The sequence below is a fragment of the Lineus longissimus genome, chromosome 14 (assembly GCF_910592395.1).
Source record: "Lineus longissimus chromosome 14, tnLinLong1.2, whole genome shotgun sequence".
Lineage (NCBI taxonomy): Eukaryota > Metazoa > Nemertea > Pilidiophora > Heteronemertea > Lineidae > Lineus > Lineus longissimus.
In genome coordinates this window covers 13,225,285-13,242,388 of record NC_088321.1, presented here as the reverse complement: position 1 = coordinate 13,242,388, position 17,104 = coordinate 13,225,285, and the positions used below count along the sequence as shown (strand labels likewise).

The 17,104-nt window shown below is 42.7% G+C and overlaps 2 protein-coding genes across 2 annotated transcripts; both read left to right on the top strand.

The window, feature by feature from the left end:
• Positions 1 to 535: 535 nt before the first annotated feature.
• LOC135498699 (uncharacterized) lies at positions 536 to 7,864 on the top strand. Its single transcript, XM_064789081.1, has 11 exons — positions 536 to 548; positions 1,535 to 1,701; positions 2,768 to 2,963; positions 3,605 to 3,787; positions 4,022 to 4,263; positions 5,012 to 5,140; positions 5,617 to 5,844; positions 6,162 to 6,314; positions 6,667 to 6,883; positions 7,257 to 7,396; positions 7,725 to 7,864. The coding sequence occupies exons 1-11, from the start codon at positions 546 to 548 to the stop codon at positions 7,852 to 7,854; spliced, it is 1,788 nt and encodes a 595-aa protein (XP_064645151.1). The 5' UTR covers positions 536 to 545; the 3' UTR covers positions 7,855 to 7,864.
• Positions 7,865 to 9,908: 2,044 nt separating this feature from the next.
• LOC135499028 (uncharacterized) lies at positions 9,909 to 16,286 on the top strand. The gene is made up of 9 exons (XM_064789653.1): positions 9,909 to 9,973; positions 11,088 to 11,269; positions 11,819 to 12,197; positions 12,536 to 12,777; positions 13,126 to 13,248; positions 13,456 to 13,686; positions 13,943 to 14,107; positions 14,646 to 14,868; positions 15,238 to 16,286. Exons 1-9 carry the CDS (start codon positions 9,929 to 9,931, stop codon positions 15,514 to 15,516), a joined length of 1,869 nt encoding a protein of 622 aa, XP_064645723.1. The 5' UTR covers positions 9,909 to 9,928; the 3' UTR covers positions 15,517 to 16,286.
• Positions 16,287 to 17,104: the final 818 nt, after the last annotated feature.

Sequence of the window (17,104 nt, the reverse complement as noted above, 5' to 3'; positions counted from 1 at the left end):
ATAACTTTATCACATTAATTATTTCGGCCTCGTGATCCCTTACGTCTCAAACCACCATACATGTCTGACCAGCGGGTTAATCTGTGGTGCGCACACAAAATCAACTCAATACATGCATATTTTCTAATTTGTTCGCCATCCTTTGGACAAACCGGCGGTGCATTTTTCTGCCTCCTTAATGCAAATCATGGTTGAAGGAACTTTATTACCAGATCAACACAACGATAACCATTGACAAACTCAAATAACACAGTTTTTTCAACTTAATTGGATAATTTTTTCCTTCCCGGAACAGGCCAGCTCGGCAATCTGGAAGGCCTGCCTGATTCCCGGCAGTCTGGGGAATGGATTTGCAGATTGCCCAACTACAATTTGTCTAGATGTATTTGCTTTACGTAATGCGGTTTTCTTATCGTTGGATAGAGATTATCTGACAGGTGGAGATTAGGGAAAAGTTCCCAATTTTTCATATAAATATATAAAATATAAGATTGATATTGGTGAAGGCTACCTAGATTCGAGTCAGATTTCCAAAAGCAAACAAGATGGTAGGTACTATACATGTATACCACTTTACTTATTTCTGTGAATATCATTTATCAGCTGAGCTCCTAAATATAAAGGAGATACAGGGCATTTCGCCTAAGAGACAAAATTGTTTAAAGATTATCGAAATCCTTTCTTTCCTCATCAATCTATCTTTAGGACATTTCAAACTTCCGTACCCACTTTTCCCATGTTCCAATTCAAGTCTATAGACCGATACAATAATAGTAGGCCGTGTTTTTGACTGCATCTCCGGCTTATTAATTTTGATCGATTTTGGCCTGTGGCTACACTATTTCCTGCAAATGACGGAGTACAAACTCTTAAAATTAATTAGTAAAATAACAATATGATAATAATATTTTTAAATAGTTATTTTTACTATTCAAGAAGTTCCTATTGCACCGACTGTGAAAAGCGTTGTTATGATTCTTAACCATTTTAATGGTTATGTTTTACTATGATTTTTTTCCAGCTAGAAAAAGTAAGGTAGAATAGGATAATTGTAGCCCCTGCCTATGACATTGATTGATATCCCCGTGCATCAAACAATGCAGGGCCTACAAATAAACTGGAGCTACAAATACCCCATTCTACCTTACATGTTATTTCACAGTTGGTTCAATAGGAACAACCAAATTAGTTGTTTTTACTACTGCTTGAAATTTAGGTGCAAAAAGTACTCTGGTTGGCCTCCGGTGAACCGTCACCGAAGGTGATAATTTAGCGTTTAAATACGTATACATGTACGTAGAACCTCTATTAAGGACACCCTCTCTATTGAGGACACTTGTTTTGGTCGCAAATTGGTTGCCTTCATTAGTTCTGACCTCTTTATAATAAGGACACCGCCCTAGTTATAGGGATTTCTCAGTCCCGAGGGTGTCCTTAATATACAGGTTCTACTGTTGTACAAACGCCAAGGATATCAATGTAAATATCACGACTTCCCTTGTAAAGAACAAATTTATAATTCTTCTTTTAAAAGTGGCGCATTACGTCACTTGTGGTTGTTGTACTTGTGACGTCAACAAGATGTCAAAGCAGCGACACTTTGGCTCGGTTAGAGGCTGATATGCGCTCGATGAAACAGACGATAGGGCTGTTGACAGGTCAGCTGATGATGCAGCAACTTGCGCATGAGGAGAAAATTAGGTGAGTTATACACTAGTAACCCCCAAAATGGCGCGATTAATCAAAAAGCACCCGTTTTGGCACACCGTGGCACGTTTTGTCCCGAGAAAGGCGTATTGCTGCGCGTTTTGGCGCATTCCCAAACGCATCAGAAATATCCAATCTTATTTAAAGGCTCTGTGAATTTGCTCACACCCCAGTGCACACACCCTCAAAACTTGTTCAAAAACCTTCAAGAGCTCCCCTGCCAATACAAAGCAAGAATAAAATGTTTGGGGCCTTATAAAAATGTGGAATCAGGAATGTCCATGGGGTTGGAAAGAACATGTGATGGGGATTCTCCATCATCTTTCCATGGATGGGTCCTTGAATAGAACCTTGATGATTAATCCCCGGCATAGACCCACGCATGGACACTTTAGCGTGTATCAGTTTGCTAGTACATTGTATACAGGAGTTATGTGGGTAGAATATCGCAGTCCGGTCGACCAACCGACCTTGGCAATACGTATCGCTATGAGGTTTATCGAGGCGCCGCATAAACACATGTTTGGTATAAACAAACAACTTTGAGATTACATTTGCAATTTAATCGAACATTGCTCTTTTTCATCTTTAATACATGACTGTACATGTATTTGTTGTATACGAACTGGTATGTTAACGAAGAAGTCTTAAAATGTACCTTCAAAACGTACCTTGTTTTTCTTCATGCAAAAAACAAACAAAACGAATGTGATAAAGTAAAAAATTCCGCTGACCGAATAAAGCCAAATAGGCTAAAAAGCTGGGTGTGCAAAATTCACTTGAATCTGACCTACATGTACCTGGCTTCTGTCCAATTAAAGATGCTTGGACTGTTCAGAAAATGAAAATAAAATGAAAACTCTAGTAGAACAGAACTTCTCTATCAAAAACACCCTCCCGCAGGACTGACAGGTGATGTCCTTAATAGAAAGGTGTCCTGATTAGAAAGGTCATATTTGATGGAGAAAACCAATTTAGGACCAGAAATTGTGTCCTTAATAATGAGGGTGTCCTTATTAGAAAGGTGTCCCCTGAGGAAGGTTCTACTGTACTCTCACAGGTCCGATGGCCAATCCGGTCTGAAGCAGTCCCGTGTCACCAAGATTGGCACGAAGAACTACCACTCGGAGTCGCACACCGGCTTCAGGCACGCAGCTATCCACAACCATGCTAACCACATCCGGACGGCAGGCATGGGCGAAGTCATTGCTGTCCTTAATGGCGTAGAGTTCAAGACCCGACACAACGACTTTCAGGTGAGCCAATGTGTTTCAGCTTCGCCACTCTCTTCAAAATACATATTGGTTTTTTTTTAACTTTTGAAAAACCTTTTTGGGGCTTTCTGCCAACACATATGCACCTCGCAGAGGTTTTTCAGAGAAATGAAAACCCCCAAAAGGTTTCGAGCCTGTGAAAAACTATTCATTTCCCAGAATCATTTCCCCGGAAAACTTCTACGGGTTGCATTATTTGTGTTGGGCGAAAACCTCTCAAAAATTAGTTTAAAGAGTGTAGCGCCTCTGCAGTGCTTCTGACGTTAGCGTTGTGGGTTGATTGGCCCCACACTCGACTTGTTACGGTCAGGGTGGCATCCACTACGGACGCCGTACTCACCCTGTCGTGTAAGCACAAGCAAACACCATGGTCAATTCATAGACTTCGATTGTGCTTTCGATAAATTGCATTAAGACTTGAACTCTATTATTATTTTGTGAAGGACTTTAAAGTCTAGTACTCGCGGCAAACGGAAAGTAATGGATATTTTGTGTCCCACTCTGAACCATTGTTTGTCCACCCGCTATGGGGCCTCTACAGTCGTTTGGCTCAGCTACCTTTGATCCAAAGCGAATTATGCTGCGTAGGATGCCAAAACCATTCCATATCCTTTCAACTCCAGCTCAAGAAACCCGTCGAAAATAGCAAGGCTTTCAGGGAAGTTGAAAACATCCCCTTCCCCGATGTGCCCCCAGAGGTGTTGAGCAAGGCCACTCTGACCGCGCAGATCGCCGAGTTACGAGAGTGGTTCAAGGCCTGGAGAGACTCTGATCACTCTACCAGAGACTACAGGAAGTATTTCAAGGTAAGACAAAAAGGGGTCCGTGACGGCAGAGGTATTAGTCAAGGATTACTCTAACCGCGCGGAAATCGGTGGAATGACATCTCTGCCAGAGATAACAAGAAGTATACTAGACAACATCATAGCTGTGAGGCAGGGGAATTATCGAACGCCGAGACGTATTTTCAGTAAATGCAATCAATTCTTGCTAGCCTCCCTCGGAGATCATACTTACGCTGCCATCTCCTTCCATTTTAGCCCAATCTCTGTTACCTCGAAGGCTACTGGACAATTCCCGACGGTTCCGACAAGATCGACGAACCTTTTGACTCTGAGCGTCACGCCTTGGACGCTACCTCATGGCATGACCTCCTCCAGAAGATTCGATTTAGTGCCTATTCAGGCCGTAAAGACGCCGGGGAAAATTTCGCCTATTTGCCCACGAAGATCACGGAATTTATCAATGGTTCTATCCCAGTGTACGCCCAATGGGGTTACAGGTTAGTTTTTAAGGAGCTTTCAACGCTGGAGTGTTTTGAAAACAATTTTTGCACACATTTTAATGTATACGTCAGTGCCAGCAATGATTTCAGTGCATTTCCAAATTGTAAGCATATGCCATGCATACATCCACATCGCACAAACTGTGGCACTTTTTGGCAGCAAGGTGATGAAAACATTCAGTTTTTTGTTAGTATCTGGTCACCTCCTTGCCTCGGGTAAAATAAGCGAATAGGTGAGGCAATCTAAACGTTGGAAGGTCTTTTTTGGGACGAAATGAGGAACCTGCAGAACTAAAAATCCAGATGGCAGCACCAGTACTAAAAGGTACACTTCCAGTAGTGCATTTTCCATGAAAATTAATTTTTGTTGATTTTCTCCCTAAAACTCATCAAAATAGAATTAAGGACCAATAAAACAACATTTTTGGTGCCATTTCCCCATGTAGAGTAATTAAGGGATTAAATATTCAATGATCATTGACCCGGAGAATGGCTTTCTCATTACAACCATGGTCCACTTGCCTGCAGGGCCTCCTATTGGCAGGTTTTGTTGTGCAGGTTCCTCATTGATGGACGAGGTCCCAAGAAACCCAAAATTACAAACTGAAGTATACCCACCGATTCCACCCGTTTGAGGCCACTCCGTGGGATGGTTCGAATCGGCACATTAAGATCGAGCCCACTCCCGCCAACATAATTCTGACAATAGGTGGAGACACTGTTTAGATGAGTTCATCTATTTCAGGATTAACTGTCATCCATTGAAGACCGAAGTTCCACATTCCGCATTCCGATTGGTAGATGATCTTGCCTCACGAAAGTCCTTTGGAGAAGGTCGAAATAAAACTGCCCAACTTGCCTCCAGAGCTGCAAGGTAGATATTTCGTTTGGTTTTACAAACGTTGATAACGAATTCCACATTGACCCTGGCTGTGCCATTCGATGTAATTTGCAAGTCTCTGATGAGACAAGAGGCTGCCTTCTAAAAGGGCTCACAAAGTTGTGCTCCATCATTTAGGAGCACTGGCTGTTTAATTAATATCCGGTCCCCTCTCCTCTTGTTTTATGATGGATTAATGGTTTAAAGAAGCCATGACCGTAAATATATCCGAGATTAGACAGCTCGATCGCGCCTTAAGAAGTGTATTTAAATTGGGACGAGGGCAAAGTGGAACCGGTTTCTACTGGCCTGGGGACCTACATTGTAATTTTAGCATGTATTCCCATTATGTTCTAAATGACAGTGAGTAAAGATATTGCTGTTTCATGATGAGTTCCAATTGATTTTCAGTACACACGGTCGTCGCCTTCAAAAGTAAAAATAACAGGAGTTATTTTGTCTCTCTGTAGGTTCCAAATCAACCCAAGGATCGGACAGAAGTGGTACAATCCAAAGCAACCCTGGTGGGAGATGCGCATGTCCAACCGCGAATTCATGGACACGCTCATGGGCGAGATACCAGGCTTGGATAACTACGGAGCCGACCTCGTCGACGACGCCTTCAACTACAAAGCCATAGAAATCGGCACACCATATTCACCTGACGCGCCAGCCAAGAATGTAGCATATTACCATCGGTAGGTAATGAACTGCAAGCTATTTTTGTTTCGCTGCACGTTCCAAATCAACACAAGAATCGGTGGTCAGAATTTGATCCCTAGGTTGGGAGTAGCGAAGAGCAAACATTAACATTGGCGAAATCCCTGGCTTGAAGGTCGTAGAAATCCACACACCTTATCCTCAAGATGCGCCACCGAAGTCCTCTAGCAAAATGTCGCTGTAACATATCAAAAGAACAAAAAAGTCAGCTAGATTTATACTAAGCAGGTGTTGTTTGTGTCGTTAAATCAGTAGACTAACGTCTCAACCGTGAACTTCTCTTCTCTCCTTACAGTTTCTACAAGGAGTTCGCCGTCGGTGCAATGGGGGTTGTCGACAGGAAAAGAAGCTACTCTGATGAGAGTGTCTTCATGGCCATGAACACTCAACCGCAGGTGGCGCCATCTAACCTCAACTACTGCAAAAAGAATAAATGCACCAATTTCCAGTAAGCAAACTTTGGAAGTACTCCGCCCATCGAGACGAGATTGCATGAGCATCGAGCGAGTCCTGTCCTGTAAAATGAGAATAGCGCGATAATTCAGTCAAATTTTTGTCCACTCAGATGATAGGAACTGCATGTACTAGGACTGTGGAGTGGAAGGGGACTGGACAGTCGACAGCATAGTGAAATTGTTCGTGATAAGTCTTCTGGTCCTTTAAGTCATTTTGTTCGCTCCAATCATAACATGTCACAATGCTCCCTGGAAATAAGTGTCTGGATTGTTGATTAGATAAATGTTTATCACCTGTGGTGAAGGATTTCTCATGAGTTCATAAATGGTGAATCTCGCTTCCAGGCAACGTTGGAGCTACGCCATCCCTATCGAGATAATCTACACCACTCCATTATCAGGTTGGAACCCATACAATCTCGCGTATCATGGTTTTCCATGGCAAGACAAGATCAGCAAGGCCAATGGACGCAACGGAGGGTTTACATCAGCCAAGGCCTACAATGGAACGGGCAGTGCCACCTATTATATTACTCCGGAAGCCTTCTTTGACGGCGGCGAGGTAATGCACCAGAAAACATCCTGTCAAGCAAGAGTGCTCGAGTGACATTAGGGAGTTTTCGTTGAGCCCCCGAAATGCCAATGTGGACGCCTTTTTATTATTTTGTCTATTGTTTGACATCCTGGCATTATCGAACGTTGGGATAGGGTTTGCATATAGTTGTTCCAATTCACATTATTCTTTATGGTTCATGATGTACCAGGTTTAAATGTCATAGGATAGAGTGTCCCGGCGACAAATGTATTTCATTTCTAGAGATCCAAATTCGATCATAGAGAGATACACGCAACATCTAGTTGGGACGAGGTCTTCCGCTGTTCAATCCATCATGAACCTCGACGGTAGTTGACCTCAAAGTAATTTTTCTTTCTAGATATCCCAAGGTGACCAGGCTGACACAGCCGCCGATGTCGTCGGTGTCCTTGATCCTTCCGGGGCCATGCGTAGAGTCAAGGCCGCTGGAGTAAGGATCCACCTCCCCGACATCCCAGGTGTAGGAACTCTCAGGCAGCGGTACGTAATGAAATGTGTTGCTGGTAAAATGGGTTTTAGCGTTCTCCATATCTCAGTGTTTCAAACAATCCTCCTCCTTGCATATGTCCGGAACTTATTGACGACGTCCTTACGTCCCTTGGCCGCAATTGCCTCCGGATGGACTCGGCTTTTCCACTATCATAATATTTTTAGGCCCTCTTTGGTCTTTCAATAGCGGCAAAACGCATCGAAATAGAAAAAAACATGCCCGTATTCTAAACCGGTGCCTCCCGTACTGTGCATGTAGTTGTTTACTCTTCATGATCGTTCTGCTGAGATTCATTGAGCCTGTTTGTGTTCCCCTCAGGTACCCCATCGCCCCCATCCACGGGGAGGGAAGCCCGGTCTGGAAGGAATTGGACGCCCTGAAGGATATCGTGTTGGCATGGAGACACAACATTCCGATGTTCTATGATGACTTTGACTTCCGCTTGTAGATGACCTTGAATCTAAACCATTAAAAGTTCTTACCTGTGCGACATTATCTTCAAATAATGGTTTTGCTGAATATGTACATTTATGCATTTATTCAGAGATCTCAAAGGAAGTGCTCCACGATCACTTCCAATGAAATCATTGCGCCAAAGTAAGTTTTAACAACGATTTTAAGGACCACCGGGCCTATTTAGAGATCTCAATGGAAGTACTCCACGATCATTTCCAATGAAAAAGAAATTATCTTTACAAGGTTGTTCTATGCCAATCAATTCAGATAGATAGTTGGTCGTTAGACACCAAGTGGTCTGACAGTCATGACGTCATGTTTGGTTTTGCTTTCGCTTTAGTTTCTTATCACTAATCAAGCACTCGTATATCGGCAAAACTACGATTAAATGTTAATGTTGTAGGTCTCTTATGATGATTCATGCATGACCTAGGTCACTTCCCTGAGCTTAAGTTGAACTAGGTTACGTCCATTGTGAATGTCTTGTCCGCATCTTACTCGGGGCTGAGATATGTAGCTACAAGGGCATGATGATCTATTACTTTGATATTTGCTTCGCGACCATGCATTTACGAATGGACTGTATTAAAAATAGTTTTATAATTTCAAACATTCATTTAACGCGCCATAACAAATTTTTCACATTCAAGTGTTTCTTAATCTGACCTACATGCATTTAAGATGACATCTTTACATATACATGTACATGATCATGACTGTATACATACTATTTAAAAGAAAAGTGTTGAAAAAACGATAACTTGTCCCAGTTGAAATGAATTTTAAGGAAGACTATAGACAGCATGTCGATCCACCGTCATTGTGCGTATATCCATCCTTCACCGCCGATAACTCTCCCCTGATCGGCCGGCAGAAGGGCTGTTCAAATCATTCATGATTTTTTTATTAAAGAAAATTTCAGAAAAAATGAAAAAGATTCTGAAATGTTTTATTAATTTTCGGATTTTTACCTACCTAAACATTTTTGGGGTTATTCAAGGACCCAATACTCGGTGCGTAGGGCCTGCGTAACACAGGGGAAACATTCACTGATAAATAAGCGTGTTACAGGCACGTCTTTGTTGCCCAATTTGTGCGTAACTGAAAGGAAACTTAGACTTCGAAGTTTGTATTCAGTACGTATTTATTGGAAATGTTCAAATTCAGGTTCGCATTTGATTTTTTAACGAATGGAATTGGCCTTTAAGAATACAGAAATTCTGTTGATATGATATCGGGAAAGGAAATCAGCATTCGGATCAGTTTAATGGATTTGCTATGTCTAATTCAAGAAGTAGGATTATGCATTCACTTAACAGATAAGCCCGAATCCCTCATTGAAGTGTGACTATCGTCATGCTTTTGATAGTTGTAAGAAAATGTTAATAGGTCTTGTTGTTTTATGGCAGTATTAGGGAAGGCGAAACGTCTTGGTACATGTAGTTTGAAAAAAGCTATGTCTAACAGTGGCACCGGAAGGTCGTGGTTCAGAATATCGGACGGTGCCACTGCATCTACCTTCAACTGGCCTCAACTGGCCAAGTATTGCGCAGATAATGCACTCCTAAGTTTCTGAATAAGGCTGGGTGGTAGTCGGTCGGACAGCTGTTGTTTCAAATCGGGGCTTTCGTGCTTTTCTGGGTGCCAATGTTGTGTTTGTAGAAGTTTAATGCAGCTGATGGTGGATTAAGCAATTCCATTGGCTATTGCAAGCAAAAAATTAAAGTTCCACAAAAGTGGCTAAGATCTCCCGCACGGGCCCGCCGTTTTGATAGAAATAATCCGGAGAGGACCCTCACCCCATCCCGGGGACAGCTGCGGATAAGATGCACCCGATTTAGACGAGAAGATGCGCAGTAAAAACACGATTTACTGTTGGTAAGATGTCTGTGTAATCCACAGAACAATGTACCTTTAATGTTTGGATTTTTCTTCTTTTGTTGATTAAAAAAAAATCTCTCCGATGACCTCTGGTAAGGCATGCGGCCAATCGGAATCGCTCTTATCTTCTCAAGTTATACATACCAGCAGTGATAAGAATTCAACTTGGGCCATTAAATTGGCATATGCAGAAATTCTCGAAGGGCGTAAACATGTTCTCTCTTGATAAGGTAGGTGACTTTGCGGCACCCAATCGGATATGCGCCAATATGGATTAAAATTCTTTCATATAGATGGTGACCACACGGATATTTCGGGGGTTTTTTTCGTTGTGAAGATGTTCAAAACAGTTTAAACGTAATTCACATCCATTTATTTCATGTGATATTCCATGAAGAAGTGTCAGTCATTAAACTTTTGAACAATATTGCAGTTTAGAGGTACGCCGCTGTCGCAGTACCCAAATATAGGCCAATGTGGAGCGGCCAAATGCATCCCCCGCAGTACCTTTCATTAGTTTGATGACCAAAAACAAGCAAACAAAAACTTATTTTTGTTGAATTAATATTCATCCGCAGTGACAATTCGCGATATCTATATGATCCTTGGAGTAATGTGTTTTTCGCCCGATCCATATCCCTACGAACCAAGCTAGAAGCGATTCCCGGTAGGACTCAAACTCATATTCGAAGTAGGATCCGGATTTGGGCGTCTGCTAATCCTGTCTAATATCAGAAAACAAAAGATCAGCTAAAATGTTGTTGGGACTCGCTTTCGACACTGCCGCGTTGGCCCATGCATGGCCATGACGCAAATCCCAATATGATTCTGCACAAAATTTGCCTCCAAATATGCAAAAATATGAATTAGGCTACCTGTTGTTACTGCATCATCAAACATAGAGCTTATCAAAATGTCAAGTTGTGGTAAATACATGGCTGGGATGGACCAAAGTGGAATTAATTCTCAATCTGTGGTTGATTCTTAATCTACAGAGTCAGGCCATCACAGAAATATGCTTTTTGATAATATATTCAAGAAAATGTGGTCTCACTGGTCAGTTTAGAACTTGTACTTTGACAGGGCCATATCAATGCGCCAGTGACGTTTTGATGGATATGGTGTACGGAAATCTCTTTTTCTCAGGCAATCGGTATTGGAATGTTTTTAAACTTTATTATGCTATTGGCAAAGTGTTCTTCTTGACACATATAAAATTTTGTACAGATTGATTGGTCCAATGTGTACTTTTTTTACCAAAACTTATGCACAACAATGTACACGTAATGTACACAGGTTTTAATAGAGGTCTCTGGCCATAAACATTTTGTTACTTTTATTCAGGGAGTGTGCCTAATGGTGTTGGCTGTCATGCTGGTGACGACGCCAACGCAAAGCAAGCCAAGGTCAGAATCCAGTGACCAAGTCAGCGACCTTGAGAAGAAGCTAGAGGACATGGAAAGAAAGATGTCGCTTCTGACGAAACAGGTCATGATGCAGCAGTCCGAGTTTGAGGAGAGAATAAGGTGAGTACCCGCGTAGATTGTAAATGCTCCCACCCTCTTTATTCCACGGAAAACAACAGGGTTTAACTGTTAAGGAATTAATATTGTGTAAAACAGGTGTGAGTCTAATGTTTACGTGAATACGAATTTAAAATGTAAATGTAAACAAAGTCGTACGCAATCTACGGGATCGCAAAACTGAGCAGGGATTCCCACCATATTTCTAGTTTCGGTCTTTCATGCACTGCTAAACCAAGTACCACCTTGACCATTGCCACATCGAGCGAGGCTGCACCGAAGACAAATTGTGACCCGTTCAAGCAAAACCAGTCGCATGTCGCACATAAGATGAGCCTAGACGACACCAGGAGATAATAGAAGAAATTGATGTCGTCAGATTTCACAAAATGCAGACAATAGTGAAATAAAAAAACAGTCCATCTCAACCTGCCAAGCTCAGAGCGACATGCGACTGGTTTTGCTGGAACGGGTCACAATTGTGGTCTCCATTTCACCTGGACAGCCTTGCTTTGAGAAGGGAAAATGTGAACATGTTCCGTTGTGTTCCAGGTCTGACGGGCAGTCAGGCCTGAAGCAAAACCGTGTGTTGGTCGGCGGCACCAGGCCTTATTTCTACGATTCTACCACGGGCGACCGCCACGCCGCCATCCACGACCATGCCAACCACATTCGAACCATAGGGATGGGGGAAGTCGTTGCTGTTCTCAATGGTATAGAATTCAAGACACGCCACAACGATTACAAATTGCGCATGCCCAGTACCACCCAAACGAAGTTCAGGAAGATGGAGGATGTTCCGTTTCCGGATGTACCACCAGAGGTACTGTCCAAGTCGACTGTTGATGAGCAGATTGAGGAGATGAGGGCTTGGTTTAAGGCATGGAAGGACTCTGATCATTCTACACGGGATTATAGGAAATATTTCAAGGTAAACGACGACCATAACATTGGAAATGGCCAGCTCTACCCATAATCTTTCTGGGAAATGGCCTTGTGTACTCTTAACCATCTCTGTCCCTAGCGAGACAGTCGCTATTACCAGCAGGAGACTGGTATCGTTTCAACAAGCAACAAGGACAAAACAATGCCTCGCTGATTACAATTTTGGAGAAAATATTTTTGCAGTTTCTAGCGTTTTAAATAATGTTGAAACCAAACATCCAACCGTGACATCGTACTCACATCAGTTCACCGACCAAACTCGTCACTAGTTTTACTTCCATTTCTATATATTCGATATATCGTGGTCTCAAAATTCTATTTCAGCCGGTTTTGTGCTACCTGGAGGGCTACTGGAAGAACACGGACAATACTGGCAAAGTTGAGGAACCCTTTCAGAGCGACCGCCACTACATCGATGCGTCTACCTGGCATGAACTTCTTCGGAGGAATAGTTTCAGTGCCTACAGTGGAAGGAAAGATGCTGGCGAGAACCTCGCCTTCCTTCCGACCAAGATTGTGGACTATGTGAATGATACTATCCCTGTTTATGCTCAATGGAATTACAGGTAGAGTAGAAAAACAGGTCTCATTACGTTTTTGCCATTGCTGATTTTTTTCCGATCGACCTCGTAAGAGCTGTTTCGAGGGGGTAGATGTTATCAAGATTTGCCCCAATGATCCTTTGATAAGACAGTAGAACAATCGGAATTTAGGCCCCGGTGCCAGAGGGCTTTGTTTAAAGAAAAAAGAACGTGACCACAGTGCACACATAGCTTAAATTACCATGCAGCTGTAGCATGCATTATGACCAGTGGCGTGGCCTGGCGTTAGAAATAGGAACTTGATTTTCATAGACCAAGAGTAAATATAAGTGAACGAACGACGTACCATTTCAAAATCTCTTTCTTTTTTAGGATCGCGTGTCATCCTCTCAAACACCAGGTGCCGCTTTACGGGTTCAGAATGATTGACGACTTCAATGCCCGGATGAGGAGGCGCGCAAAGCGAGAGGGATTCTCCGGTACAAGAGCAGCGAGGTGAGAATACGTTGAGTGAATCTTATACAGGATGACCCAAAATAATGCAACCCATGAAAATTTTATTATATTAACTATTACTCGTGAAACTTAGTGTGAAGATCATGCAGTGAAAATCGTTTGCCTAACCGAAGTTATAGGTTTAAAAAAACTACTATTAACCCATTTTACCTTTAATTCGCGGACGGTTTGACCGTATCACTTCAGATTTCAGCTAAACCCGAATCTTAGGGGGGACATTAACCGGCGAACGTGGAATAAATACGAGTTGTTGACCTTCCTTGACTATTTAGATGTGTTGATGGAGGAGGTTCCCGGACTCGACAACTACTCTGCCAACCTAACGGACACCACCTACGGCGAGCCCGCCTACCATTTCTGGACCATCAATGAGAACAGGAAGCAACAGGGACCGCTGAACACTGGTTTCTATCATAGGTTAGTACAATGAAGGCTACTCTCCAAAGAAGACATACATAATTCCTTTGTTTTTCCACAGAGGAGACGTAGATGTACGCTCATTTCGACAGTCTACCAATAGAAAGGTTGCCAAGTGGGGTGCATTCCTGTCTTTACTTACAAATCAGGGCAGACTAATTATACGAAAGTAGCTGCTGGTAAAAGAGATTGCCAGAATTCACATTTTAAGTGATACGCACTGTACAGAAACTTACGCTAGTGTTACATATTTCAGATGGTACAAGGAGTTTGTTCTCGGAGCCATGGGGACCAATATGAGACGCCGGGGCTTCTCCGACCCAAGCGTTTTCATGTCCATGACATCACATCCGCAGATTGCGCCAATGAGCGTGGAGACGTGTAACAAAGTCAATGGACAGAAGGTGTGCAAGACATACAGGTTAGTACCGGGAGGAAGGTAGAGTTTGTTTTCAGGGCGGTTCGGGTGATGAGGTAGTAGGGAGTTTTCGCAAATTCCCCGAAACGCCCGCAAACGCAATCGCCGTTCGCATTGTTCGACATACTTATCGGGATATCAAACAATGGGATAAGCGTTCAAGTTGGCACTTCGGGGGATTTTCAAAAACTCCCCATCTTCTAAAAAGTGAACGTTAACTCTGAGATGTTCGGAGCTTGTTTTTAAGAATATTCTAAAATGATTTTTAACATCATTTTGACGACTGCGATATTGCCCATTCATTGCCCATGTCGATTTAGGCATACCGACCCCCATGAAAGGAGATGTGTGGGTGTGGGGGTCGATATTATCAAGATTTGCCCTGATAACCCTTTGATAAGAGAGTAGAACAATAGAATATTAGGCCCAGGTGCGAGCGGGCTTTGTTCAAAGACAACGGACCGTGTATTGGACTATGCACGAATTCTTACAACTGCGAGGTCGGGGGCCAACTAGTATCATGTCAGTTCTTTTTTTGTAGCCAACGGTGGACCTACGCCATTCCCCTTGAAATCATCTACACGACTCCGCTCTCGAAATGGAACCCTTACAACATTGAATACAAGGGCTTGATCAATACGCCGTACGCCAATACTGTCCGGCACTGGCAGAGGAACGGTGTCAAGACCAAGGCAAAGGCCTTCAACGGTACCAACAGCAATACCTACTACATGACGCCCGTCGAGTTTTTCTCGACCACGCAGGTTGGTGTACAGGGTGAACCTAAAAAAAACTAAAACCGGCCAAAAATGGTTATGTAGTACCTGACGGTATAAAATGCCGGTAAATTGACAACCTCATACCCATTGGTCTTGACGCTGCATTAGCCTATCGACTGGGCTAGACCGATCTAGTTTTGGAGAAATCATCATCACAACGTATTTAAGTACCTGCCATGAAAAATCACATGGTCTTGTGCAAGCCATCGATGGAGTGTTTTTTGTGTGTCACATCAGTTCCGAGTATCAGTTTCATAATCAGTCGGAATCCTCAATGACCAAGCCCGATCGAGCTGAAAGTAGTTCGCCCTTCACAGCCGCCAATTATGCAAACACATCAATTTCTCGTTGCAGAACAAGGAACAGGACTCTGCTGACACCGGGACCAAGTCTCACGGCGTTGGCGTCCTAGACAGGAATGGTACCGTCCGTTCCGTGGTCGCGTCCGGGCACAATATTATCCTGCCACACATTCCCGGAGTTGGAAAGATCAGACAGCGATGGCCCATCGCGCCACTCCACGGGGAGGGAAGCGGAATCTGGAAGCAGATGGATGCGCTTAAAGACGTCCTGATGCAGTGGAACACGTACCAAGACCTCCTGCCCGAACATTTTAAGTTCTTCTGTAACTAGTGGTGCCAAACAGCGGCAGGTCTCACAACTAGTGATATACTTGATTCAGATACGACCGCCTCTAGTGGCGAGCTGAGAAAGTAATCTGATAGTGATGCCTGGTTAAAAAATGTCACGAGATTATCCCGCTAATTTGAACATTCGTGAAGTTGGAGAGAACTTTACTGTGAAACAATTAATAATAAACAATTAGAATGATGTTGATCAGCCCCAACATAAAGACAACTCGCACTATTCCATTCAATTTTAATGCATGACGAATGTCGATTCACTTAGTGTACTTGATCGCTGCTTCAATGAAAATCTAGGCATATTTTCGAGAAAATTTACTGGAAACTATGTCTGATCAATTATTTATTCATACTGTCAATTCTTTATGCCATGGACCAAAACGGTTGCGTATTGACCTTTTTTGAAACACGGTTCCTGAGTCAGCCTCGTAAATCTGCGCTAGAGAACCAATTGTTATCACGGCCCGTGATCCTACAACACTTCCATTTATTCTGTCAGGAATTGTTTTGCGGGGCTTACCAGTTGACCGCACGTGGTCTATTGATTTACATAGATGATATCATCTTGGCAGTGCGAGCACTCCAAGACCAAAGGTAGATTACGTAAGATTAGTACAACTTGCTTCCTCAAGCTATCAAGGTATTCAGGATTTAATAAACAAAACTTAGGAAGGATTTTGGAGATGAGATATTTTTTGTTGAAAGTTTCTCTTGCGCAGATTTGCCGCATTGAACTAATAAAAGCTGTTTAAAAGATGACACTCAAAGATCCCATCTTTCCCAATAGTGTAACGAGCACCCCAGCACTCATAGACAGGAATGCATAAAATGACGCAGTGGAATCTGCCTTTTGCCTTGATAATGTCGTAGCTTGTTTCCGTGTCCATGGTAAGGACTTTAAATTGCCAACCTGAAACCGAGCAAAAGAGCCCTCCATCATACCGAGCCGGTGTAAATCGCGCAACAGATTTCTACCCATAAAATCATTCACACGCACTTTCAAACAACCATTTAACAATTTGTTCCTTCGCAAAGTTCATGCGCTGCTCTCAACTTGATAAATTTTGCACATGATTGAGGTCCTTTGGCACACGCCACGCTAATCTGAATAATACTTCGGAGCAGTGCAAAAGTTCGTGTTTACATGTAAGTGATAATGATATCCCCTTCAAAAATAAGCTTATTTCTTATGGCATTGATATACTGGAGACAGGCTATCATTTGGAGCAAATACGTTGGGGGGGGGGGGGGGGGGGGTATTTACAAGAGCAACCCTTATAGATAAAGATTGTTTGAATAACTCTCAATCTCAGACTTGCTCGGAGTGGTCTCCTTACTGTTGAAAGTGAGCTGTTACTGCAGGTATGTTTGCTACCTACCTACAATAATATCCATGTATTTCCCATCATAAATCATCTCGGACTTTGAACACAAAAACCGTTTGAATTTGATTCCTATAATGTTTTTATTTAAAACGAGTTCTTGACAATATTTCTTTGGTACATGCTGAATCAAAAAACGATGGCGATCCGCATCACCTGTCTGTCCGTAATTATCGCTATCCATTTTGTTTTTTA

Coding starts and splice junctions, on each gene's coding strand:
- LOC135498699 (XM_064789081.1), top strand. Junction 5,141..5,616: donor CTTGCCTCCAGAGCTGCAAG/GTAGATATTTCG, acceptor GTCTCTCTGTAG/GTTCCAAATCAACCCAAGGA. Junction 6,884..7,256: donor CCTTCTTTGACGGCGGCGAG/GTAATGCACCAG, acceptor TTTTCTTTCTAG/ATATCCCAAGGTGACCAGGC.
- LOC135499028 (XM_064789653.1), top strand. CDS start 9,929: ATGCAGAAATTCTCGAAGGGCGTAAACATGTTCTCTCTTGATAAG. Junction 11,270..11,818: donor GAGTTTGAGGAGAGAATAAG/GTGAGTACCCGC, acceptor GTTGTGTTCCAG/GTCTGACGGGCAGTCAGGCC. Junction 13,249..13,455: donor TCCGGTACAAGAGCAGCGAG/GTGAGAATACGT, acceptor GTATCACTTCAG/ATTTCAGCTAAACCCGAATC.